General features: G+C 51.3%; 1 protein-coding gene across 1 annotated transcript in view; it reads right to left on the bottom strand.

The window, feature by feature from the left end:
- PSMB7 (proteasome 20S subunit beta 7) overlaps positions 1-20133 on the bottom strand; it is a 53450-nt gene extending 33317 nt beyond the window's left edge. The window contains exons 1-5 of the mRNA XM_040963728.1: positions 20032-20133; positions 19627-19720; positions 19253-19350; positions 17096-17236; positions 13620-13735 (exon numbers count right to left, since the gene is read on the bottom strand). Coding sequence (XP_040819662.1) covers positions 13620-13735; positions 17096-17236; positions 19253-19350; positions 19627-19720; positions 20032-20093 — 511 coding nt within the window. The 5' untranslated portion in view covers positions 20094-20133. The remainder of the gene's footprint in view (positions 1-13619; positions 13736-17095; positions 17237-19252; positions 19351-19626; positions 19721-20031) is intronic.
- Between the last annotated feature and the right edge of the window lie 7246 nt (positions 20134-27379).

Here is a 27379-nt window from a genome sequence, read left to right as displayed (position 1 = left end):
CTTCTGATTAAATTATTCAGTGACTCATAGATCATACAGAAGCATCATTTTCTTCAAGGTTTCTGATTTTCATTTCTTCAGTGACACTAGTCATTTGGTAGCATGTTATTTAACTTCATAGTATTGTTAGTTTTTTTTTCAAGATTTATTTAATTTTATTGGAAAGCCAGATATACAGAGAGGAGGAGAGACCAACAGGAAGATCTTCCGTCCGATGATGATTCACTCCCCAAGTGACTACAACGGCCGGTGCTGTGCCGATTCAAAACCAGGAGCCAGGAACTCCTCCAGGTCTCCCACACGGGTGCAGGGTCTTAAGGCCTTGAGCTGTCCTCGACTGCTTTCCCAGGCTACAAGCAGGGAGCTGGATGGGAAGCAGGGCCGCTGGGATTAGTACCGGCGACCATATGGGATCCTGACGCGTGCAAGGCAAGGACTTTAACCACTACACTATTGTGCCAGAATAATTTCTTTTTTCTTTTCTTCCTGTTATTTTGTTTTGTGGCTTTTCATTTAAGGGGATGCATTAGTAACTGTGTAATGGAGACTATCATATCTAGCAGCATGTTATTTAATTTCATGGCATTGTAAATATCTATTTTTCCTTCCTGTTGTTGAATTTGCATTGTGGTTTTTCATTTAAGGGGATGTATTAGTAGCTGTGTAATGCAGACAATCATAATACATTGCAGTACGCATCTCTTGTTCACTATATCTTGACAATAGTATGCTGGACTCTTTGCCATTGTCCCTGCCCGCAATGATGAACATATGACTGTGTATGAAGAACTATACTATAGTAATGATTCAGGGGAGCTTAGTGAGGGGGGAGGGAACTGGGGAGGGGATAAGGGAAATCCCAGGGCCTATGGAACTATATCATACAATGATAATAATGAAAAGAAGTAAAAAAAAGAGAGATGAAAGATCTCTTTGTATGTCTCTCCCTCCCTCTCTGTAATTCTTAAGTGTTTTCCTTTTTTTTTTTTCTAATAAGATCCATGATCACAACTCTCAGAGGGGAAATCAGTGAAGTAGAAGTAATGCTGGGAGGTCTTTAGGTCCGGAACTTCAGTGCTGAGGATATGTCTCCATTTTACAAGTGGGGCAAGCAAACTGGATTGACTAGTTTCACATAGTTTACCCAAGGCAATACAGTTACTGGGAAGTGAAGCCAAGACACAAACCCAGGTCTCACGGTTCTTCACCCTATCTGCCCTTCAGAAAAGTACCTTCCCTCTTCACCAAAAAACCTCCACCAGCCACCCGCTTCCCACCCTCAGCCCCCACTCACCCCGCCCCCAGGAAGCCCCATAGAGGGGACACACCTCAAGGGTTCCCCAGTTCTCTGCCCAGACACCTTGTTCCAAAACCCAAGAGGCAGCCATGCGGCTCCAGGAGGCACTGGCACAGCATGAATGTTGCCTCTGAGACCCCAGGGTAGTGGCCAGGCTGCCCTCCCCACACCAAAAGGATGACAGCCTGGCTGGTACCTTCCCTGCAGGGGAGCTCCAAGGGCAGGAGGAGATGTAGGGCACCAAGCAGAATACCAGGATTTGTCAGAGCTCGAAGTTTGCCATCGTAATGGTTCTGGAGGCCATTTGATATGATCAACCTCAACAAGGCCCTGGGTGCACAACTTTAATGCCACCAGAGATCTTCCAAATCTCTTCTTTCAAAGTCCTGAGGTTCTGAGGGGCAGCAGGAAACAGATTTCACCTGCCTTCCCCAAATCAACTGAGCCAGATCATCTCAGGAAAAACCTTCTGCCTCTGCTAAGGAGCCGTCCATTTTAAGCACCCCAGGACCTGTTCGCCACCACAGCCTGCCAAGGTGGAAGACGCACGCAAGCAATAAAGCACCACCTGCAGAACTTCCTAATCCATCAGTGTCAGCTCTGCCTGACACAGTGCTTACTCACACTCGCTCATTGTTAGTCAACTGGCTGTTCAGACTGGGTAAAACTTGGTGCTTGCACAGACCCATGGATCGGGATCATTTTTCACTCCTTTCCTGCCTACAAGGTCTAGTCTCCTGGTATTGGTGCTTGCTCTGAAGGCCAACCATGCTTAGGGCTGGGGGAACACACTCAGCCACTAGGGAGCAGTGGTGCACTCCTCGCTGCTCAGGAAAACCAGGCCAGACTGCCGGGTTTAATTGTATGCACGCATTTCATTAGAAATCTCGGCCAGAAGCTTCCCAGGCAAGGCAACCCAAGCAATCAGACAATCCTGCATCGCTTGCTGAAATCCAGATTTGTCCTTTGTCAGCATAAACAGTTTAATCTGATGTTTTCAGTCCTGAGTAAGCACTGAGCAGTACATATAAACCCCTCGTGAGGGGGAAGCGTGCTTCCTTTTCATCAGCAAATGCCCCCGACGCTGGAGTCCACCTTTCATTACTGGCAAATTCCATCTAATACACTCCAAAACAGAATTGTAAGGAATACAACATTTTCACTCAGAACCTAATTTCTCAAAGATACCATCCTTTTCTAAAGATACTGTAACATAATGTAGCCAAACAGGAGTTAAATTTTACTAAGTAAATAATTTAAATTGCTACTTGAAGGGAACAGTGATTTTTCTTGTAACTGTAACATCTCACTGACCTAACAGGCTATAAACACTTTTTTTTTAAGAAGAGACTAACATCAGGGACACCCAGGCCTAAAATGTGGAAGGTTTCGTTTCATTAATGCATTTTAATGAAATGCCACAAGATACAGAGAAAGAAAACCACCTTCCTCAGACGTCACCTCACTCTACGTTTACAGAAGCTGGAGGATGGAAGGAAGTGACCCGAAGGTGTGCCTGTCCTCTCGGCCACCCACGGTCAGGCCAGCCAGCGGAGCCTCCCGCCGCAGCGGCCACCAGAGGGGTCCTTCACTCCTCAGTACATTTCAGAGTGACTTCCCCAAACCCAAGTCAGGCCAGTCAGAGGCCTTCCTGTGTGCTCCTGTCCCTCAGAACTCTTAGAAATAAACAATTTTCATCATTTGAAGAGCAAACCTAGTTTTAATCCCAAGAAAGGTTTATTTCATCCATAAAGCCTGCATTCAAAAATACAACATGCTACTTTATAATAAAAAAGAAAAGTTACACACATTTATTTAATTATTCTAGGAACTAAATACTATAATCTTCCTTTAATATACTGACAAACTCTACGATCAGAGGTGAAAAAAACCTAGCCGAAGTCACAGAGCTAGCAAGGCCAGAGTGGCACTTCAAAGCCTATGTGGCAGACAGTCTAAGAACTACACAGCGAAAAGTCATCTGATGCAGAAAATGATTTTCCACTTAGCCGATCAATAAGAAAGTACAAAACCACCAAGCACTGGTTTTGAGTCTAAAGGCATTTTTCTTTAGCAGGGCCAATTCTGGACCAATCCTGAAACAAGAGCAGGTAAAGATGAATTAGTTCATTCTACTTTCTCAGAAGTGGGGTTTCAGGCAAAGAACCGTGAGCGTTCCATGGAACTGTTAGGACAAGTACTCCTGGCAAGAGCTCTTATGTGGTCCTAGACAGACTCGGACCTGCATTCAAGCCAGAAAAGAAGTCACAGGAAAAAAAAAAACGCAGAAATAACACACAACGCACTAATCCAACACCTCACCACTTACCTACAAAAAAAAGTCCAATTTTTCTTTTTAAATACAGAACCAAGAACAAAGCCTACTCTAACTACAACAGATTAAGAACTGGCAAGGGCTGACTACAATACAGTCTGTGAAATAATATGACAAAGCTTAGAAGTTAATATTTTTTCATCTCCTAACATAACGGCGCCATCTATTGGCTTAGTACCACCTTAGCAAGCAGGAAGCAAGATGCGTACTTCAGCTTTCACGGGCTCTGGGTTCCCAGTTGTTTTATTCCTGGCATTTCACAGTGGCATACATTTCTAAGATACAGAATCCATGCATTGCACATTTTACATCTAAAATGCATCTTACTTATATTAATCAAAGCAGGAAAAAGTGCCAGAGAAATTGGAGTACACAGAATTGCACTCAGAGAATGTGTTGGCTCCAAAATTATCAAAACACCATGCACCAAACATCTACTATATGCTACACACACAGGTTTTTACATATGGTGCCTCACTACATCCTCAGGCATTTCCCTTGGGACAGCTCCTGCAGCCTTTTTTTTTTTAATATGGTTGTCTGAGAGGCAGAAATCGGAGCAGATAAGGAGCTCTCACTCCTCAGTTCATTTCCCAAATGAACGGAACACGCTCCCAGATGAGAGGCAGCAACCCAAGCCCTTGAGCCATCACAAGTGCACAACGGCCTTCTACAGTCTGCAAGCGCAGGACACCGGAGCCAGGAGCTGGAGCTGGGTCAGGCCCTCCGAGGCGCAGCAAAGGCCTCTCAGCCACCAGGCCAAAGGCCGGCCCAGACACCATGCTGCAGCACATGAAACCAACACACACACCAGCTGAGGAAGGTTGGACTGAAGTTGCGAAACCTGTTTGAGCCCAAAGACCACATCTTTTCACCAAGTCACACTGCCTCCAAAAAACAGCACCAAGAAAAACCTCTGTACAGAAAAGCACAGTGAGGGTGCTGGTGCTGTGGCATAGTGGCTCAAGTACCACCTGCAATGCCAGCATCCCATATGGACCACCAGTTCAGATCCTGACTGCTCCACTTCCACTCCAACTCCCTGCTAACAGCCTGGAAAAGCAGCAGAGCATGGTCCAGGCCCTTGGCCCCTGCACCACTGTCGGAGATCCAGATGATGCTCTAGCCATTGTAGTCATTTGAGGAGGAAACCATGGAATGGAAGATCTTTCTTTTCCCTCTGTCTAGCTCTGCCTTGCAAACCAATATCTAAAAAGAAAAAAGTACAGTGACACTCAAATAATATTCACATACAACCTGACATTTTAACATTCCAAAAACTCTGTGACCTTCTCAAGTCAACAAACCTCCATCAGCTTCCATTTAGAAAATAAAGGATTTGACACTCCAAGAGGTTAGACAGAGCTGGAACCAAGGCAAGGCCTTTCCTGTCTTCTAGGACTCTAAGGAGAGCTTGATCTTAGCAGTCACAGACCAAGTGGGCTTACAACAGTTCCCCAAACCAGCCCTTTTTCCCTTGTTCCAGAGAACGGAAGGCTCACAGAAGTCCATGCCAAGGGAGACACACGTTTCCAGGACGTCCTACACACAGCCAAGCCCACAGGCCCAGGCTTGTGTAGGGACAAGTTCCTGAAACACTGCATCAATGAAGGCCACATATGCATCCTCTGAGGTGGCTCTGGTCAAAGGCAGACACAGCTGCTGCTAACTCACACCTGACTGAAGAGCTGAAAATGAATACGGACCAACCATGCCATCTCGAGACACACCCATCTGGCGCAGCACCGGATAACTTTCAAAATCAAGTCATGTGGAGACAACAAAGATGGCATACAACAAGTGTGAGGTAAGAACAGACCTGAATTCATTGATGCGTTCACCATACCAACCCAATGCTACAGCTTTCTTACTCGGCAGCAAGACACCCTGCGTGCTTACCACTCACTCAGTCCGCATCTTTTTATCCTTTCAGGGGCGCTGTGCACTGGGACTTAATAGGTACACTGCAGTAATTAGGAAACTGCATAACCAGTTCATCTGGAGATAGAACTGCACCTGATGGCCCTGGCAGTGACCCCAGGCTTCCCTGATGGTGCATACCAATGTTTATGCCTTGAGTTAGTATTCCTAAATTGTCCAAGGGCCTCATTTTCAGGAATGTCATGCCTGAAATTTTATTCATGTTAATTCTATGTGGATAAGCACGCAAAAATAAAAATTTTATACACCTTGCCAACGCTGCTACAAGGAACACTGCCAAAACTAACAGCAGAAGATGGTCCCCACGCTTCTTCTGACACTACCTCAGACTGCCTAACAAAGAAAAGCTGGCAAGTTCAAAGAAGCTAATTAATCTGAGAATTAAAAGAACTCATATTCTTGTCTATTAAAAAAAATGACAAAAACTCTCCTTAATAAGCAGAAGTCAAAAGAACCTTACCCAGCTTTCAACAATCACTAATCGAACACCGGCAATCACCCTCTTCAAAAGGCAGGCAATGGCTGCGCTCTGCATTCCCTCCGAACCGGGGCCTTTTGCTTTTGGTTAAGCTTCTTACTGAAGTCTTTCTACTGTAACTTAAAATGTTACAAGAACTTAAAAAAAAAAAGGCAAGAAAAGAAGGAAAGAGGGTGGGAGAGGAAGGGAATACAATCATGTTTTTATAGTTACAAATCACACTGGGTCAGTTTAAAAACACTTAAAATTAGACTTTTTTTTTAATTAGACATTTTTGTGAAAGAAAGGAAACTAAACTTAAAGGATCCCCTTTTCTTGGAAAAAATGAACCAAATCACGTTTGTCCTGAACCTGTGCCACAAACTGCCCACAGAAACACTGCAGCCAAGGAGAAAGTCACAGACTGGGGTCCCACCCCAAACTGTGCCCTTCCTTGCTATGTGACGTTGGCAAGCAGCCTGTGTAAGCCTCATTCTCCGGGAGCCAGGGGTGACGGAACCCAGGATCACCGTGCTGCCACGATGGAATCGGAAAGCCTCTCCCCACAGATCCACTGATGCAGCCAGATGACTGCTGTCCTCAGGAAGGACATTATGTCCAGAAAGGCCTGGGGACAGATGCTGTCCCGCTGTCCCAGGGCCACCGCACCAGGAGCTCAGTCAGCACTCACGGAGGGAGCAGCTCCTGAGCCAACCCAGCTGTGGCAGAACGTTACAGATGAACAGGGAAAGACAGGTGTCTTCAACTCAATGGAAATTAAGAGCAGCCTTCAGGCACCTGGCTGGCCGCCAGTTCAGGCCCACACTGAGATGAAATGTAGACACCCTTGTCTTACGGATAATTTGTAGCTTCCAGCTTTCACTGTCAAGTAACTTAGGGAAAACCAAAAAAAAAAGGTTAATTGCAAACTTCTGCTTTCATTGCTCAAAATTAAAAAAACTTCTAATTTAGTGACTAAAACATGAGACTTCAGATGCAATGTTCAGTTTAAGCCACGCTAGCGAAAGCTGACCTCCCGGCGAGTGTCCGGAGGGCTCTGGGATCTGCTCTGCAGCTCAGCCAATATAACAGGAATTACACCAAAATCCACCCAATGCGGGCAATTCTGGGGTCCTCTCACAATACCACTATTCCCCACTCCCTTAAAAGGAATGAAAGAAACAGAAAAGCAGAAAAGACAAAGCAACAAAAATTGCAAGCAGATGAAAGAAAGGCACAGCTACTGCCACAGGCAACAGCGGCCGCCCCACCTGAGAGCCCCAGACAAAGCCGGGCTGCAGCCCCCATCAGGGTGCCCCGTCACCCCCGGCTCACCGCAGAAACAGAAAGGAAAATCAGGTGGTCTTGGAGTATTCGAATTGTTCAGATAATTTTAAGAAATGTTCCTTCTATATTAGAAAGCTGTTTCAGGAAACACTGTTTGTAACATGCAGGACAGACGACCTAGGCATAGAGCAGCTGAAAACAAGGCAAACACACACCCCTTGGGAAGCACGGTTAACAGCTGGACGAACTCACACCTGTGAGACACTCACAGAGGCAGTGCTGTCGTGGGCTTGCCCGAGATGCAAGGACGAGGAGGGAACCCCAGCTTTACCAGTCATGGCGGCCTGAGAACAAGTCAACCACTCTCTAAAGCTTTGAGTTTCTCATCAATAAACCAGTAACAGCAACAGCAAGAATCCCTTCCAAGGCCCTTCACCGAAAACAATGGGACAGCACCTAGCAGTCCCTGGCCCATAAATACGCTTTGAATTTAAAATAATTCTAAACTTCAAGAAAGTTGGGGGCGGTGAGGACCGGCGACACACAGACAATACGCTTTCCACTGCTCCCTCACATCCACACTGGGGTCGGGGAACACGGGCAGTGCTGGAACTCTGCTCACAAGCCGAGGTCTCCACCAGCAACCTTCAGACGTTCTTGGGCACAAAGTTAGGGAGTCAGAAATCCAATCACCATCAGAAATTCTCGGAGTCACACAGGGCTCAGAAATTCCACTCAGCCATCTGACTTAGGCCAGTGACAGAGAGGGAGACTGGGCACCAAGACAGACTCCCCAGGATGTGAGGGGGTGGCAGCCTGGAAAGCCAGAGCAGGAAAGTCAGCTGGAGGGGTGGGCAGAAGAGGGAGATGACCAAGTGCCCCAGTGGGAAGAGAAGTGTCCTCAGGAGTAGGGCTGGCATTGGGGGGAAGTGGAGAACAGGTGCCAGCCGCAGGGCTGGCCTCAGGGCGGCCTGGGTTCTGACCACACTGCCACTGGAATCATCCAACACTTCTGGTAGGATGCGGTCTAATTCTGCCACTGCCTGGCCCGGGGGCATTCACCGGGAACCTCTAAGACACTCTTACAACAGCCCACCTGCAGCGTGAGGCTCTCCGGCCCTGCTGGCCATCCTCGCCTCTGCAGCACGCCCTACCCTCATCACTCCAGCCTGTGCTTCTGTGCACTCCCTGCCTGGGCCCTCTCCCACCCCACCCATCCAGGAGACTCCAGCCTGTCCTTTCCTCTCCACACGCACCACGGGCCTGAAGAGCCATTCCTATATTCAGTGTTCCTTCTCCCATTTCTCACCCGCTGACTGGCAGAAATAATGGGCGGTCGGTGAGGAGCCAAGAGCAAGGCTCCCTCAGGCCCTCCGAGTGGCATTCTGGGAAGAGCACTCACAAGGCAGAATGCACTCTGCACCTGCTGTTCCTGCGTGGGGAGCCCCAGCTCTGGACAAGTGGGCTTCAAGAATCAGAAGCACCCACACTTCCCAAGAAGGAGTCCCCTGGCAGCGAAGGGAGAACTGCAGGACGACCTGGACCCTGGCTGCACCAGCAGTGTGCACTGGGATTCCAGCACTCACCTGCCATGATCTGTTCTAAAGCACCATTTTTTAAAAATTATTCATTCACTAATTTGAGGCAGAGAGTCAGAAGCAAACAACAGCTCCAACGCGCATGCTCATTCTCCAAATGACAACAGCCAGGCCGAGGTCCACAAGAACTGAGGAGTCACCGTGGCTCTCCCACAGAAGCGGCAATAACACAGGAACTTGAGCCGCCACCTGCTGCCTCCCAAGACCTGCAATGGCAAAAAACTGAACTGGACCACAGGGAGGGCCAAGGCCTGCATGAGGCGGGCGCTGGGCAGGAGGGGCACTGCCAAGACCAGCTGGACCACGGGGGTGGAGCCACTGATTCCTCACCCATCTATCTTCCCCCAGTTCTCCCCATCGTGGCTTCACAGCACACCTTTCACACCAAGCTCTGTGCCTGGTGATTTTGTTGGCTGGTTTGTTTGGGGCATATTAAGATATTTTGAAGGAGTTTATTTAGTTGCATTCTCCTTATTTTAGGGTTTTTTTTGGTTGGTGGCATCACATGTGTGTGCTTCTCTTTAACTCATATGAACGCTGGTTCTAATCCCAGTGGCTCCACTTCCCATCCAGCTCCCTGTTTGTGGCCTGGGAAAGCAGTCAAGGACGGCCCAAAGCCTTGGGATTCTGCACCCGCGTGGGAGACCTGGAAGAGGCTCCTGCCTTCAGATCAGCTCAGCTCCAGCCACTGGAATCACTTGGGGATTGAATCAGTGGAGGGAAGATCTTCCTCTGTCTCTCCTCCTCTCTGTATATCTGACTTTGTAATAAAAATAAAATCTTAAAAAAAAAATGAACAAAATGGACAGACAAGTGGATGAGACAACTGACAGTGACAGATATCCACGCAGGGTTATCATAAAATATTTCCTCGGGAAAAAACAAGCACAGCTCTTGAAAGTGATAACTTTGGAGAACTATGAAACAGATTTATTTTTCAGAAAGTGCTCTGTCCAGCTGGATGTCCTGACAGATTCCTGAATTACTGATTAGAAATGTGTTAACATCATTTGCTCATTAAGGACTTCGCAAACCTCCACGCCCGGGTGCCCAGGACTGCCCAGGACTGCCCAGGACTGCCCAGCACACTACGTTCTTTGTTCTTTCCGAGGAGTGTGCATCTCCCCCAGGAGGCTGTGAACTCCGAGGGAGGCAGAGCTCCACAACCAGCCTAGGGAAGGGAGCAAAGTATCTGACACAGGAAAGGATCTTACTGGCCTTAAGCTCAAGCAACCAAAGTTCTTGAATTCCCTACACTGAAAACTGGCACTATCCCTGGATGCCACTGCCCTTGTCAGCGTACCCATTAGTGCTCCCTACTGGTCTGTGAGTGTTTTAAAGACAAAGCCCCCATATTTATCTCCACCTGAGTCACCTGTTACAGTGACTCCACAGACAGTGGCAACAACCAGAGGAAGCAATCACCTACTCATGCCTTCACAGGATATTACTGACATCTCCTTCCTCCTCATGTAATCCTTTAGGATAGCAAATTTTCTAAACCAGGGGTGGAGAACCTCTGTCCCGCCAAGGATCATTTGAATACCTGTAGGATCATTCACAGGTCACTGCAAATGATCAACGTAAAAATTAGCCTGCTACAAACGTACTAAATTTTGAGTCTCCTACAGTTTCCTTGGCAGGACCAGACCAAACGATTTCATAGGCCTTCCAGATCCTGTAGGCCAGACACTCTGCAACCCTGTACAACTGAGGTGTCCTGCACACTCCAAGCCAGCAAGCCATCAGCTCAACTCAAAGCAGGCCTGCAGAGCACTGAGATCGCCTGGGCAGGACCAAGCATAAAAAGGGGCTACAGGACCGGGTAAGACACATATCCAACTCACTACTGAGACAACTTTTCTACACTATTAGGGTCACATGAACAAGACACTACAGATCAAATGCTACCTACAGAAACCAATTTGGTTTTCCCACTGCAATCATGAAGTCATTTTTTGATCAATGCTAATTCCCTAAATTTAATGAGTTTTACTAGGCAGAATCTCAGCGGATTTAGAGATGCAGGATTATGTTAGCCCTCTAACATGACTCCGCAAAATGATAATATGTACAAGACAGCTAAAGCAGTAAAATCTTAGCTGAGAAATCAAAACTAACTTTACTGAAACATTTCCGCAAGCCTGAAAATTAGGGCCCAACACAGTAGCCTGCCTCAAAATCTTTGCCTTGCACGCACCCATGTGGGTGTCAGCCCATACGCTGGCTGTTCCACTTCCCTGCCAGCTCCCTGCTTGTGACCTGGGAAAAAGCTGAGGACAGCCCAAAACCTTGGGACCCTGTGTCCACATGGCAGACCTGGAAGAAGCTCCGGGCTCCTGGCTTCAGACTGGCTCAGCTCTGGCTGTTGCAGCCACTTGGGGACTGAACCAGAAGATGAAAGATCTTTTTGTCTCTCCTCCTCTCTGTAGTACAATCTCCCTTTCCAATAAAAATAATAAATAAATCTTTTTTAAAAAGACATAATGAAAGCAAGATAACCTTTACATTGTTTAAAGCTATCCGATGAGAAGAGATAACAGTACCTGGATGGACATAAAAAACACATTTGAATAAAGCAATTCAAAACAGTTCTAAAATTGCTCTGAGTATCTTCACTTTAAAATAATCACAAAGGATCATCCATACGGCATCTCCCCAACAAACAGGGGACATCTGCTCTATAAAAACCCAATCAGAGTCTTGCAACACAATGAAGAAGCAAAGTCTCAAACTGGCAATTTCCGCACGATTCCAGGCAGCCGTTTTCCTAGTCCTTCCCTAGTCGTGCAGCCAAGACACCAAGACCGAAGACAAACTCAGTACACAGCAGCTGGAAAACGCCACACCACACCCAATCAATTTGAGTTTATAACCTACACAACTTGACTAGGAAACTTAACACATACATTAGACACTGAAAATCCCTAGGCCACTAAGGCAATTTTGTCACTGAAAATAATTTCCAACACACCAAGCTGAACGGCTTGCTTGGAAAGCTGAACTGGCAGTTACAGGCCAGCCAGGAGCAGATGCCTTGTAAGCCTAACGCATCATGGGAAGCGGGGCAGGAGCCCACATGGGCACTGCTTTGTGTCCCAGCTGCTCTACTTCTCTTCTGGCTGGCTCCCTGCTTATGGACTGGGAAAGCAGTGGAAGATGGCCCAAGGGGGGATGGCCTCTGGGGGAGCCAGAAGAAGCTCCTGATTCCAGGCTTCGGACAGGCCCAGCTCCAGCAACTTGGGGTATGAACCTGTCTCCTTCTCTCTGTTGATCTGACTTTCCAAAGAAAATGAACAAATCTTTAAACACACACACACACACACACACACACACACACACACACACACACAGTGCAGCAGGGACTGGAGACAATCCACAGGCGAGAAGACGGAGATTTCCAGAGGAAACACCTAGGAGCTCTCAGGTTTAATGGTCACTCCAGAGGGAAAAAGAAAACCAAGCCTGCACCAGGACTGCTGCGAGGTAAGACCTCCACCCCGGGCTCCTTGCGGCCTCGAAGGCATCTCCACTCCGATCTCGCCTTTCGGGTGAAGGCTACCCACTCCCCACCTAAGGCCTTTCTATCCACACTGTAAGCTGCCAGCTGCCCCTTCCCCCACATCCCCTTATCCAACACACATCTTTTTAAAGATTTATTTTTTTATTATTTTTTTCATTGGAAAGGCGGATATACAGAGAGGAGAGACAGAGAGGAAGATCTTCCGTCTGATGATTCACTCCCCAAGTGAGCGCAACGGGCCGATACTATGCCGATCCGAAGCCAGGAGCCTCTTCTGGGTCTCCCACGCGGGTGCAGGTTCCCAAAGCTTTGGGCCGTCCTCGACTGCTTTCCCAGGCCACAGGCAGGGAGCTGGAAGGGAAGCGGGGCTGCCGGGATTAGAACCGGCGCCCATATGGGATCCCGGGCGTGCAAGGCGAGGACCTTTAACCACTTACGCCACCGCGCCGGGCCCCCAACACACATCTTTTTAACTCCTACTCTCAGTTAACTATAAATTCCAAGTTAGACAATGAGTAATACAGAGCTCTCACACGCTCCTGACCAGCCTCCCTGAAGGCATGCTCCTGGCTAACCACAGCACAAGATCACCAACACCACTCTGCTCACCAACTATTCCTTTCTACACAATGCATTTTTTCCAGCCCTTGCTCAGCCTGTTCACCGCCACTAAAACACAAACTTCCAGCAGGCAGGAATCTCATCTACATTCTTCTCATGCTGTACCCCATGCACCCAGTACTTCTGTGCTCAAGAACCAAAGCAGGGCCCAGCGCAGGAGCCTAGTGGCTAAAGTCCTTGCCTTGCACCTACAGGGATCCCATATGGGCACTGGCTCTAATCCTGGCAGCCGGGCTTCCCATCCAGCTCCCTGCTTGCAGCCTGGGAAGCAATAGAAGACAGCCCAAAGCCTTGGGTTCTGCACCCGAGTGGGAGACCCGGAGGAAGTTCCAGGCCCCTGGCTTTGGATCAGCACAGCACCGGCCGTTGCAGTCACTTGGGGAGTGAATCATTGGACAGAAGATCTTCCTCTGTCTCTCCTCCTCTCTGTATATCTGGCTTTGCAATAAAAATAAATAAATAAATAAATAAATCCCTAAAATAAAATAAATATTTCTTTAAAAAGCGAGGCCATCTTGGAAAGCGGGAGTCCTGACACGTCAAGGGCAGCGCACACTCACCCATGGTGACGTAAGGCAGCTTGTCAGTTGACCCGTGAGGATAGATGCTGTACAGGTGAGGCCCAGTGATGTCCACGCCCCCTAAAACCAGGGCTGCACCGATGTAACCTTGGTACCTGGTGATCAAAGAACAACACATGAATAGACCTAACACTCCTGTCACCTGACCCCAAGACGGCGGGGTCCCACAACAAGTACCATTTCTCACACTGTTTCATTAAGGGCGTCATGTTTAGAGGACAAAAGCAGATAGATAGATCCCAGCATGGCAACCTAGTGGATAAAGCCCTCGCCTTGCACATACCAGGATCCCATATGGGTGCTGGTTCTAATGCCAGCAGCCCTGGTTCCATCCAGCTCCCTCCTTGTGGCCTGCCCAAAGCCTTGGGACCCTGCACCCATGTATGGGAGACACCCAGAAGCTCCTGGCTTTGGACTGGCTTCGCTCCAGCCATTGTGGCAGCTTGGGGAGTGACTCAGCGACCAGAGATCTTCCTGTCTCTCCTTTCCTTCTCTCTGTATACCTGAGTTTTCAATAAAAATAAATAAATCTTAAAAAAAAAAAAAAAAGGCAGGGGGAGATATTCATTGGCTGAACATTATCAGCCAAAATGAACCGCGAGCTGTACGAGGAACTCCACGCACCTCGCTTCAGCTCAGTCTCTCAGTCCTAAAAACAGGCTGCTGCCAGTCCTGTTTCAAAGCGCACAGCCTCAGAATTACAAAAGGCCAAGAAGATTCAGTATTTCGAACTGGTCATAGAGTATCTTCCTAACACCGTTGACGCCTTTAAATGGAATCTAAGGGCCAGTGCTGTGGCTCCCACCTGCAGCACCAGCATCCCACACTGGGACAGCTTTCAAGACTTCCAAACCAGTTCCCTGCCCACGCGCCTGCCTGGGAAAGCAGAGGAAGACAGCCCAAGTGCTTGGGTCCCTGCACGCATGTGAGGGAGCCAGAAACCCCAGGCTCCTGGCTTCAGACGGGCCGGCTCCAGCCGCTGCGGGGACCAGGGGTGAGCCGGTGCTGAGCCGGTGCTGAAGATCACCGTGCTTCCATCTCTCACTCACTGCCTTTCAAATAAACAAATACATGAAAAGGAGAAATCACCACTAATGTTCAGAAATGACTTAAATTGTAAAGCATCCACAGAATGAAATGCTGTGGTATCCCCAAAAACTGTCCCACTGACCAACGGTCTACACTTTCCGAGGTCACAAGCCCCTGAAAAGCACTGACTGGAACATGGATCCCAGGGACCAGCACCCTGGCACAGTGAACTAAGCTGCCATCTGCAACACTGGCATCCCATGGTAGAGCACCAACTCAAACCTTGGCTCCTTCATTTCCTGATCAGTTTCTTGCAAGTGCACGTGGAAGAAGTGAAAGACGCTCCACATGCTTAAGTCTCCACTACCCAGGTGGCACAAGGACAGCACGCCGGGCCTGTTGCTTCAGCCTGGCCCCAATGTGGCTGTCACCATCATTTGGATAGTAAATCAACAGTTGGAAGATCTCTCTGCCATTCAAATAAACAAATCTTTAGAAGGAAAAACAAAGGGGGGACTCTCCTCCCCCCCAACAAGGGGCACCTAACAGAGTCTGTTGCTGTGTCAGGAGGCTGAGCCTCTGGAACCACTCCATGCACTGGAGGGAAGGGCTCCTGCAGTGACAAAGACAAAACGCACAAAGCACTGTGACCAGGGAAGCCACAAAATAGCATTTATGATAGCAGCCCATCCTTCTAAATACACAAACATAAGGACATGGGAAGATTTATTTTTATTGCAAAGTCAGATATACAGAGAGGAGAGACAAAAAGATCTTCTGTCCATTGATTCACTCCCCAAGCTGCCACAACAGCCGGAGCTGAGCCAATCCGAAGTCAGGAGCCCGGAGCCTCTTTCAGTCTCCCACGCAGGTGCAGGATCCCAAGGCTTTGGGCCGTCCTCAACTGCTTTCTCAGGCCGTAACAGGGAGTTGGATGGGAAGCAGAGCCACTGGGACTGGAGCCGGCGCCCATATGGGATCCCAGCACTTACAAGGCTAGGACTTTAGCTGCTAGGCCACAGCACAGGGCCCTGTAGTTTAATGTTTAAACGTTACTTTCAAAACCAATAAAACTCAACTTTTATAAACAAAGTTAAAATGATGAACCAGGAAAAAGGAAAATTTAGACCTTTTACAAAAACAAAAATAAAACACACACACATACACATAAGAAAATTAAGACCCCTTAGAGCATTCCAAAGTGACTAACAGAAACATATGACTACTTCCCTAGAGGTGCTGAATAACACGGCAAGCAGTTATCCAACTCTTAAACACTGCTTCATCTGCAATGCACTGAACAAGCCACCAGAGGGAGCGCTGCATTTAAAATTAAAATGCTGTGAGAATTCTCACCAAACGTGCTTTTAATAAGTTCCCACAAGATTTTACTTGGTTGACAACAGTTCTCCCAGGCAGGGATGATTTACAGCAGGACTGATGAAACCACTGAAGTAACGAAGGCTGTGAACTGCCCTTCCTACCGGGCTGTACAACTGAGGGCCCAGAACCGTGCCAGCCAGGGAAGTGGGCCTGCCAATTCTCAGGGAACCAATGGAGACCAAGTGAGCTGGGCAGGGGCCGTCACTTGCAGGGCACACGCTCCCACTCCCGGGAACATGGCCAGCAATCAATGCCCAGGACTACAAGTAATCCCAGCAGCTTCCAACATTTTCAAAAGAAACTGGAAATCAGGCCCAGCACAGTAGCCTAATGGCTAAATCCTCACCTTGTATCCACCAGGATCCCATATGCCCAGCCAGCTCCCTACTTGTGGTCTGGAAAAACAGTGGAGGAGAGTCCAAAGCCTTGGGGAACCCTGCATCCACACGGGAGACCAAGAGGGAGCTCCCGGCTCCTGGCTTTACATTAGCTCAGCTCCAGCCATTGAGGCCAGTTAGGGAGTGAGTCAGCAGATGGAAGATCTTTCTGTCTTTCCTTTTCTCTGATCAGCCTTTACAACAAAAACAAATAAAGCTCCCAAAATTCAAATGCACCATCAAATGCCTTATGAACTTAAGGGGCCAGCACTGTGGTTCAGCACATTAGACCATGGCCTGTGACTGTGGCAGCCCACCAGCACAGTGGCTTAAGGCCCTGCTGCTCTGCTTCCCACCCAGCTTCCAGCCACACACCCGAGCAGGCAGCGGATGGCCTCAACGCTGCGTCCCTGACACCGGGAGTCCAGGGTGACGACAGCCGAGGTGCCTGGACCCATCACCCACGGGGGGTCCAGAGTGGAACTCCTGGCTCCTGACTTCCTCCTCGCCCAGCAAGTCACCCGTGAGATTTTATCCTCTTTCCCTCTTCTCCTCTGTCATGCAAGTCTATAAACACCAAAAATTTACAAAAACCATCATGGCATTTTACAAGAGCTGACTTTCCAGAATAAGATGCGTAAGACAGCAGCAGCGCCAAGGCCTCACCTGAACAGCATCTGCTTCAGCATGCGGTTGGCCGTCACGACTCGGGGGAGGCGGCCCGTGGAGAGGGAGTGCAGCTCCAGGTTGGAAGAAATGAGCTGGGTGGTCATGTCTGTGTCCGCAGCTGTCCCAGCGCCACAGCAACTGAAAAACACAAGCAGGAACTTTGCTGCCATTCAGCTACCAGAGGGCTCGGTGGGAGGAGCCCTCCTGGGTAACGACCAGAGCCCAGGGCACAGGGACAGGTGTGAGGTCCAGCGGCACAGCAACTGCGCTGGCCGACACTAAGTAAACAGGGAGCTCGGGATATGCGCCCAACGACGCACCACAGTGCTCCCTGCGGCCCGGGGGGCGTCCCCAGTCGCCGCTCCCTGTGCCTCTAACACAGCAGGCATTTCACTAATCCTACAAATGCATTCACATTCCATAAAAGGACATCGTGTGCTAGAAACTTTGCAATTTAAGGTCCACCAAGTGCCAAGTGTCCACGACCAGTGGACTCAGCACTAAGTACTCAGAACAGAAAACGTAACACAGTCCGGTGCTTGAAGCTGAGCAGCAAAGACAAAGGCAGACAAAAACTGTAGCACAGCACATACTACAGGACATCAGCGCACATGGAGAAGTTGGTCATTAACTCTGATCATTAAGAAAAGGTTTGAAGTCCTACGCAGTAGCCTAGCGGCTAAAGTCCTCGCCTTGCACACCCACCTAGGATTCCATATAGGCACCAATTCTAATCCTGGCAGCTCCACTTCCCATGCAGCTTCCTGCTTGCGGCCTGGGAAAACAGTCAAGGACGGCTCAAAGCCTTGGGACCCTGAACCTGTGTGGGAGACCAGGAAGAAGTTCCTGGCTCCTGGCTTCAGATCAGGGCAGCTCAGGCCGCTGTGGCTTTGGGGAATGAAATCATCAGACAGAAGATCTTGCTCTCTGCTTCTCCTCTTCTCTGTTTATCTGACTTTCCAATAAAAATAAAAATAAACCTTTAAAAAAAAAGTGAGAGAGAGAGATTTTCTGGGCCCAGTGCGATGCCTCAATGGCTAAGCCCTCACCTTGCAAGCACCAGGATCCTTTATGGGCACTGATTCTAATCCCAGCTGCTCCACTTCCCATCCAGTCCCCTGCTTGTGGCCTGCGAAAGCAGCAGGGGACAGCCCAAAGCCTGGGGACCCTGCCCCCACGTGAAAGTTCCAGAGGAGGCTCTTGGCTGCTGGCTGACTGTGGCGGCCACATGAGGAGTGAACCAGCAGACGCAAGATCTGTCTCTCCTCTTCTCTGTCAATCTAATCTGCCTTTCCAATAAAATAATAAATAAGTCTTTAAAAAATAAATAAGGGGGGTTTCCTATGAGCCTAACCTGTACTTGCTATCAGAGGCAGGGCGTTTCTAAGCAGAGGCCACTGTACAGCGAGATGAGGAACACAGTTCAGGTGCACCGGCAGCACAGGGGAAGAGAGGCTTTCTGAGAGATGCTGTGAGGCCTAATACCACACTACAAGACTGGGATTCATCCTGAAGCAGTGTGGGACTGTGAAAAGGAAACGGATACAATCAGATTCAAGTGTCTGAAGACTAAGGCAGAGAAGAGCAGGACCATGGAGAATAGACCAAAGGCCCATTCCTGTGATGGCCCCTTGACAAAGCAGCTGCTGAACTAAGGCCCTGCAGGGGGAGGTCAGCAGGGGGCGTTGGTGAGACGTGCAGAGGGCCAGGCGTGCTAGGCGGTGTTCTGCAACAACGCCATCCTATATGGGTGCTGGTTCGAGTTCTGACTGCTCCACTTCCCTTCCAACTCCCTGCCAATGTGCCAGATGGGAGACCCAGGTGGAGCTTCAAGCTCCTGGCTTCAACCTGGACCAGCCCTGACCACTGCGATCATTTGAGGAGTGAGCCAGCAGATGGTCTGTTTCTGTCTCTCCCTCTCTAACTATGCCTTTCAAATAAATATTAACTAAGTCTTACAAAAAAAAAAAAGAGAGAGAGAGAGAGAGAGGTGCAGAGAACGCAAAGGGCGATCAGAGGCTGCACGGTGAACGACTCGCTGGGACGACAGGTGGACGGAACAACCACTCCAGGGAGAGACGATACAGGCTCAGCAGGTTCCAGGGAAGGCCACACCAGGTTTGATAAGAACTATTCCCGACCACCCATACTTACTAAATATTAGGAGAAATGAAGTGGATTTTCGAACAATTCTTGTCAGCGACCACCATGCCTTCAGTCGCCCTTGTATCCGCTCCAAGGACTATACCATCCTAGCACAGAGGGGAAAGAAAACCTTCATCAACGGTTTCTGCAACGACACAGCACAGCGCTCTACTCCCGGTCGGCCAAAGCCCTGATCCCTCGGACGAGGCAAGGGGCGGGCGGTCAGCTCCTGGACCCACCCCAGGGTTTGGCACCTGCGTCTGCCTGCCCCACGTCCTCCTGCACCAGGCTCACCAGGACAGCCCAGCGCGCCGTCTCCTGACAACACTGGACGCCCCTGGAGCTGAGGGGGGCCCCCGCGCACCTGCTCCGCGCCCACTCACCTTGTACACCACGCCCGCGATGGTCGTGCCCGTCTTCCGGGCCTTGGGCAGCTTGTAGCCCTTCTGGGCGAAGTCGGCTTCCAGGACGGCATTCCTGCGAGAAAGCGGGCGAGGGTGGGATCCGGACGGAGGCGCGCGAGGACAACACGGCCCGGCGGCGGCACGAACCGCAGCCCGTCCCCGCGGACACCCGGAGACAGGAGGGGTCCCCACTGGCCCCGGACGAGGACGGACCAGGCAACCTGCGGGAAAGCCAGGCGCGGGCCCCCCATTCCCCCTGAGTCACGCGGGCCGCGCCAGCTCCCCTCCGCCCAGGCTCCCCGGAACCAGGCCGCGCGGCCCAGCTCCGACCCTTGCACCGCAGCGCCACTCCCGCCCTGAACGCTGCCCCGGACGTGGCCGCACCTGCGACAGTTTTCGAAAGAGAAACCTCCCACCGGCGCCTCATACACCGACACAGCCGCCATCTTTCCCAGGAAAGCACTTCCGGGCCAGCGAGCTCCGCCCACGAAAGGAGCGGCCCGCTTCCGGCGACCTCCTGCCAGCGCAGGGGCGGGGCCGACTGCGCGCGGGAACGAAGGAGCCTACGAGTTTCCGTGTCCTAGAGAGACCAGGAGCTCCTTGGAGTCGAGCGCCTCCAAGGGCAAGAAGGAGAAACTGCGTCCAAGACCCCAGCCTGGGGAGGAAGGACTGGTCCAAGGTGGAGGTGCCTGCGACCCATTTTCCTATGGTCAGAACGGGGCTGTTTCTCCCGGGACGTGCTTGACACGTTGGAAATCAGCCACACCTGAGTCCCGGGCACAGCCCCAGCGTCTCCTTGCCTTCAGCAGGGAAACCACGCGAGCGCCCAGCAGCTGCCAAATGCACAAACAGAACGTAGCCTGTGCAGACAGTGGGGTATCCGCAACCGATTCACACGCTCCAGCAGGGAGCCCCAGGGAGACGCGTGTGGGAGAGCGGCTGTGGGCGGCTGGATTCCCGGCCCTGCCTGTGGGTGACAGCGCAGCACCCCCCGGTCAACCCTCAGCGTGTCACCTCATGGCCGACCCTGGGCCCTGGAACCTGGACCCTGGACCCCGGACCCTGGACCCTGCACCTTGAACCCTGGACCCTGGACCCCGGACAGTGGACCCTGGACCCTGCACCTTGAACCCTGGACCCTGGACCCCGGACAGTGGACCCTGGACCCTGCACCTTGAACCCTGGACCCTGCACCTTGAACCCTGGACCTTGAACCCTGGGCCCTGGACTCTGGCAGAGACCTTAGGGGCCTACCCAGCCCCGCGGGTTCCCTATGCAGAGGCACAGGTCACAAGGAGTCACCGGCCCAGCTACCACCCCCCGGGGAGAAGAGGACGCCCCCCAAAGACTCTCCAGGCCCATGGGGCACTTCTGTTCCTCACCCGGACTTGGGGTGTGGTAGAGGAACTGACAAGGTGGCATTTCCTCTCTCTATATATATATATAATTACATATATATAATTTATTTTTATTGCAAAGTCAGATATACAGAGAGGAGGAGGAGAAACAAAGACAGAAAGATCTTCCATGCAATGATTCACTCCCCGAGTGACTGCAACGTCTAGAGCTGAACTGATCCGAAGCCAGGAGCCAAGAGTTTCTTCCAGGTCTCCCAGGTGGGTGCAGGGTCCCAAGGCTTTGGGCCGTCCTTGACTGTTTTTCCAGGCCACAGGCAGGAAGCTGGATGGAAAGTGAGGCCGCCGGGATTAAAACCGGGGTCCCTATGGGATCCCAGCACTTGCAAGGCAAGGACTTCAGCCCTTAGGCCACCGCACCAGGCCCCTATTTCTTCCTCCTCCTCCTCCTCCTCCTGCTTCTGGAGTGGCCCGGCAAAGGCGGCCTGAGCCCAGCAGAGGGCGACCGAGAGCCTCGCGGAGTCCTGGCCCAAGGACTGGCGCACCGGACGGGCAGCAGCGGAGCGTGCGAGGGCAGCTCCGGGGGTCCCTGCCCCGCTGAACAGTAGGTGCCTTCTCAGCACCCGCTGTCCCGCGTGGCTCCGTCCCGCGTGGCTCCGTCCCCGCGGCTGCAGCCCAACCCAGGGTGCCTCTCCAGGACCTGGACCTCGCCCCACGGATCCCTTAGGAGAGCGGAGGTTTGGGCACCATCCCGCAAGCCGCTGCTTCTGCTCTGGGCTTGGCTGTGTGACATGAGCGTCGCCATCAGGGCCCTTGGTGCCTCAGTTCCCCAGTAACACAACAGCAATCCCTGAGTTCCTCTCATGTCTCAACAGAGGGTCTCACGCACCTGCTAGACCCCCAGGCTGTACCCAACACTGGGAAAGCAAATATGCTGGGAGGAACAGACTAGGGGGCCGCTGGCCAGCAGTCCCTGCTCACCAGGCCTCCTCTGCCTCACTTAACAGGTTGAGGCCTCCAAGCCCCAGAGAGCCAAGGTCACAGTTCCAGGCCACACAGCTGAGAAGCAGCTAAATCAAGAATGGAGCCACACCTGGTCCCATCCCAGAGCCGGCTGCAATCGTTTCCCTACCCCAGGGACAAGCAAGGTCCAGCTGGAACCCAGGCTGTCCTGCCCCTTGGGGCCCTCCCTCATCCTCCCTCACTGCCAGCTGGGTGACCTCAGCCTGCACTCTGGCCTCTCTCAATGTCAGTTTATCATCTGTGAGGTGGGACGTGCCGTTCCCAACTCCACTTCTTCTAGCTTCTTGCTCAACACTGGAGACTCAAGTACCTGGGTCCCTGCCCCACCTGTTGCCACCTGCATTGGAGACCCAGATGGAGTTCCTGAATCCTGGCTTGTTCAGCATGGTCCAGCCGCAGCAGGTGTCAGATCTCTGTCTCTCTTGCTCTTTCCAGTAAGTTAATTAAATATTAACAAATGAGAGAGATCATTCCAGGTCTGCCCTTAGCTCGTGTGCGTGTGCAGCAAGCATCTCACACTGTAAAAACGGTTCATGCATACATGTTAAGTCTGTCCTGGTACCAGGCTTGGGATCAGCTCTGTGCCAGTCACAGTGTGGAGGGACACTAGTCAGGAGACTGTGCCACTCAAGTGCCCTAAGGGAGCGCAGTGATGGAAAGGGCCCCGTCTCCACACGCAGAGGTGTCCACACTGAGAAGGGAGACCAGAAGGTTCGGCCAGGCATGTCCCCAGCACCCCCAAGGGCCCAGCCAGCAGCGCCTTCCACCCTGTCCAACCGACAAGCTGCCAGGTAGCTGGCATGGAGCAAGACCCAAGAAGTCCCCTCAAGCACCCACCCCATCCTATTAAGACACATACAGCCGCAAGAAGATTTGGCCATCTTCCCAGCGCAGGGAACCGCAGCCCGTGGTGCTCCTTGTTGCTACAGCAACTAGGCCCTTGTTTTTCCTTCTTCATAAATAAGCTATAAATAGACAGGGCCAACCTGGGTGCCTGCCTTTGCATGAATTAGAGCAGCTGCTCCCGGCTGCAGGGCCCCGGACCCGGCGCGGCTGCAGCAGGAGGGGCCCAGCGCCCCGCTCCCGCTCCACGGACGCCGTGTGCCTCCCCACCCCACTCCTTCTTCACGGATCCCAGTGGCTGTGAGAGGCCTGGGCTGGCTCGCTGGAAGACATTGAATGTGCATGCCCAGCTGACAGCGAGCAGAGGCAGGGAGCCCTTCCTGCAGAAGGAACAGCCCCAATATGTGCCCTCCGGGTCCCATCAGCCCCGTAGCATGAGTCGTGGAGAGCTCACTGCATGTGCCGAGGACTCCCACTGAGGGCTGTCGGGCCATGACCCCTCACCTCTGACACCCACCCAGGGTGCGGGAGGGGCGGGGGAATCTCCCCTCTGGCAGGTGGGAGCTCTCACCCCAGAAGGGGGCGCTACCCGAGGGGCAACAGCACTTGAAATTGAACCCAAGCCATCTTATCCAAGGCTCCTGGTTTTCTGATATTATTATTATATTTATTTGTTTGAAAGGCAGAGAGCAAGCATCATAGAGACAGAGAAAGATCTTACATCCTCTGCGTCACTCCACAAGTGCCCACAGCAGCAGCAGACACAGGGACACCGAGCAGCAAGAATGAATGGTGAGCTGGTCAGGACCCCCAGGGTGTAGGGTCCCAGGGAGCAGGGCTCATGGGCTAGCGCAGAAGCTGGGCACTCGGGGGTGGGGAGTGGCACAGAAGTTACTTAAGCAACAGGCAACCTCACTACACCTGCAAGAACGAGATGTCTGCTTGGACAAAGGGAGCTGGGGCCAACCATGTTGCCCACCGTCACAGCATCCTGAGGGTCCCCGAGCCACAGCTGGCAGGTGCTTCTCCATCAAACCCCACCACAGCCATCCTTGAACACGTCCCTGCCCCTCACACATCCAGGGGTGTCCTCTCCTCCAGGGTGCTGACCCATCTCATCCTGCCGTGGTGGGGCCGCTGCTTCTCCAGACATCCTTTTAGCAAGTCCCATTCCAGTTTCTGGCACCCACCAAGCCAGGTGCAGGCTGCCCTCTGGGGAAACAGCCATAGTAGGCTGGGGAAAGGATCAGAATGTTCTGGAAGCAACTGCTCAGGGCAGATGGACACACTGCTCTGTGGGAGGAAGAGGGACAACAAATGTAAACCGCGAATGAATAACGTTGCACAAATGCCGCTTGGTAACATGGAGAGAGAGGCTTTAGTGCAACAAGTCAGCTGTTACATAAAGTGCTTGTATTCTTTTTTTTAAGATGTATTTATGTGAAAAGCAGAGTTAGAAAAAGAGAGATTATTTTTCCACTCACTGTTTTGCTCCCCCAAATGTTCATAATGTCTGGGGAAGCCAGGAGCCTGGAGCTCCCGCTGGGTCTCCCACACAGGTGCACATTTGGCGCTTTTCCAGGGGCCTTGGCAGGGAGCTGGCTTGGGGGTGAAGCAGTCAGGACTTGAACCTGCGCCCTTATGGGAAGTCGGCGTTGTAGGCTGTTGCTTACCTCCCTGTGCCACAACACTGGCTCCAAGTATTCATCTTTCTATTGTTGCTCTAACGCTGGCCGACGTTTTTACTTGGTCTGCCACTGATCTTACACAACAAGATAAATATATAACACTCCACTGCATTTTGTAACTGATTCCTAGAGAGAAACTATCAATACTCGTTTTGCCTAAATTCTAAGGTGTTTTCTAAAGGACACCGGGATATTGGCTCTACTCAATGGTCTGAGTAAGGAGTGTTTTACATAGCATGTAAGGGAATGTGCGTTGGAATAGGATGCGCGCAGGTACCACGATGATAGGGTGACATGGGCCCTGTCAGAGTTGGGGGGCGGGAGCCCAAAGCAGCACCAGCTTTCCGGAAAGTCATCTGCCAAGAGAGCTTAAGATCCTCGCAGAAAATCAGCATAACTGACGGGAAGGAGGCCTTTGTGCGGCTCCAGGCTCCCTCGAGGTTGAGCTGTCAAGCCGCTCGCTGCAGCAGGACCAGGCGCGATGAAACGGGCTCGAAGGACAGATCCTGTGACATTACACAGCGACGGCATCCCGGGAACCTGCAAGCCGCTTTCGTACCAAGTCGTGGAAGAATAGCTAGCGAGTGACAGCACACGTGAGGCCCGTGGCCCCGTGTGTTTTCAGTACTGGCTTAATGACGGGGAAGCAGAGAGGGCACAGGCGTGTGCCTAGCACGCGGGGGACACAGCCTGTGTGTTTCAGACCCTGGTTTTTAACCATGGCAACCGCTCCCTGGGCCAATACTGTGGGGCTGGGGTTTCTCCTCTCCGTGACTTTCTGAATTTTCTTTTCAAATCTTCGACATGTTTATGACTTTCCCCTCCTTTTTTTTTTTTAAGTTTTTCAAAAGCTTCAGGAAATTGCAGCGGTTTTTAATACAGAGACCCTCTATCCCCAATTTCCTATTCTCTCCCCCCTCTTCTCTCCCCTCTCTCTCCTGAGCTAGCACCCCTGAATACTTAACCATGGACGTCTTAAGAACAAGACCATCCTCCTATCTGACCCTGACACCCTCCCACCGCTCACTGCCATCTTGAATTTTCAGTCCACATCCCAATTTGCACAATTGTCCCAATAATGCCAGCTTTTGCTATCTATGACCCAATGGATCCTGTTGGGCGCCAGTTCAAATCCCAGCTGCTCTGCTTCCAATTCAGTTCCTTGCTAATGCATCTGGGAAAGCAGCAGAAGATGACCCACAGACTCAGGCCCCTGACACCCAAGTAGGAGACCCACATGGAGCCCCAGGCAGGAGCCATTTGGGAAGTGAACCCGCAGATGGAAGCCGTCGCAGCAGATTGGGGAGTGAATCAACGGATGGAAGATCTTCCTCTTTGTCTCTCCTCCTCTCAGTATATCTGACTTTCCAATTTTAAAAAAATCTTGGACCCGGCATGGTGGCCTAGTGGCTAAAGTCCTTGCCTTGAACGCTCCGGGATCCCATACGGGCACTGGTTCTAGTCCCAGTTCTTCCACTTCCCTTCCAGCTCCCTGCTCGTGGCCTGGGAAAGCAGTGGAGGACGGCCCAAAGCCTTGGGACCCTGCACCTGCGTGGGATACCTGGAGGAGGTTCCTGGCTCCTGACTTTGGATCGGCACAGCACCAGCCGTTGCAGTCACTTGGGGAGTGAATCATCAGAAAGATCTTCCTCTCTGTATATATGACTTTGCAATAAAAAAAAAATAATCTTTTTTTAATCTTAAAAAAAAAAAAAACCAAGCTGTAATTGTCCTTCCAGCCTGAGGTACCCACTCCCTGAATTCTTGCCCCCATGGTGATAAGAGCTGCTGGGAGTTTATTTCCCTTTTAGATGTATTTATTGATGGGGCTGGCGCCATGGCTTAGCAGGCTAATTCTCTGCCTGTGAGCCTGCCATCCCATATGGCTGCTACTTTGTGTCCTAGCTATTCCACTTCTGATCAGCTCTGCCTAATGGCCTGGGAAAGCAGTGGAGGATGGCTTAAAGCCTTAGGACCCCGCACCTGTGTGGGAGACTGGGCAGAAGCTCCTGGCTTTGGACCAGTGCAACTCCAGCCATTGTGGCCATTTGGGGAGTGAGCCAGAGAATGGAGCATCTCTGTCCCGGGATGGACTGTCTGGCCTCCCCCGGGGGGCAGAGGGAGAGCCCAGTGGGCACAAGCCAAGCCTTCCAGGTGATTCCTCAGGCTCTTTCACAGCTGGGCCTTAGCTCACGTCCAGAGAACAGGCCTGCTGCCTTGCACTGGCTCCTGGGCACCCGACTGCACTGCTCAGCAGTTACTCTTAGCCCCATGAAGGAGACTCATGACAGCACCTAGGAGAGAGATTATATATTCTTTTGCTCACTGAGAAAAGGCGAACAGGAGGTGAAAATGCTTGGATTTGGGGAAGAAACTGAATGTGTGCAGCTGCAGGAATGAGTTGCAAAACCGTGAGTGGGCTGGGTGCGTGTAGGTGTGGGTGTGCAAAGTGTGAGCAGGCTGGGTGACTACGTATAAAAACATGTGAGGGGATTGTGTGTATGTGTGTGCAGTTGTGTGAGTGGACTGTAGGTGTGCATAAACAAAAGCATGTGAGTGAGCTGAGTGTTGGTGTGGATATGTAAGTGTGGGAGTGGACTGAGTGTGTGCATGTCTGGGTGTTTCCCAGGCCATCCAGCCTGTACCTCTGCTCTCTTCAGCCTCTTACCTTTAGCAATCTTCATTTATTTTGAAACAGAGACAGCTCCCACCATTGGCTCACTCCCCAAATGCCTGGAACAACCGGAACTGGGCCAGGCCAAACCGGGGAGGCCTTGTGTGTGGCCAACGTGGGTGGCAGGGGCCCAAGGAGCCGCTCCCCAC

The sequence above is a fragment of the Ochotona curzoniae genome, unplaced genomic scaffold, assembly GCF_017591425.1.
Source record: "Ochotona curzoniae isolate NIBS_2020 unplaced genomic scaffold, NIBS_Ocur_1.0 scaffold_3208, whole genome shotgun sequence".
NCBI lineage: Eukaryota > Metazoa > Chordata > Mammalia > Lagomorpha > Ochotonidae > Ochotona > Ochotona curzoniae.
This window is presented reverse-complemented; position numbering and strand designations above follow the sequence as displayed.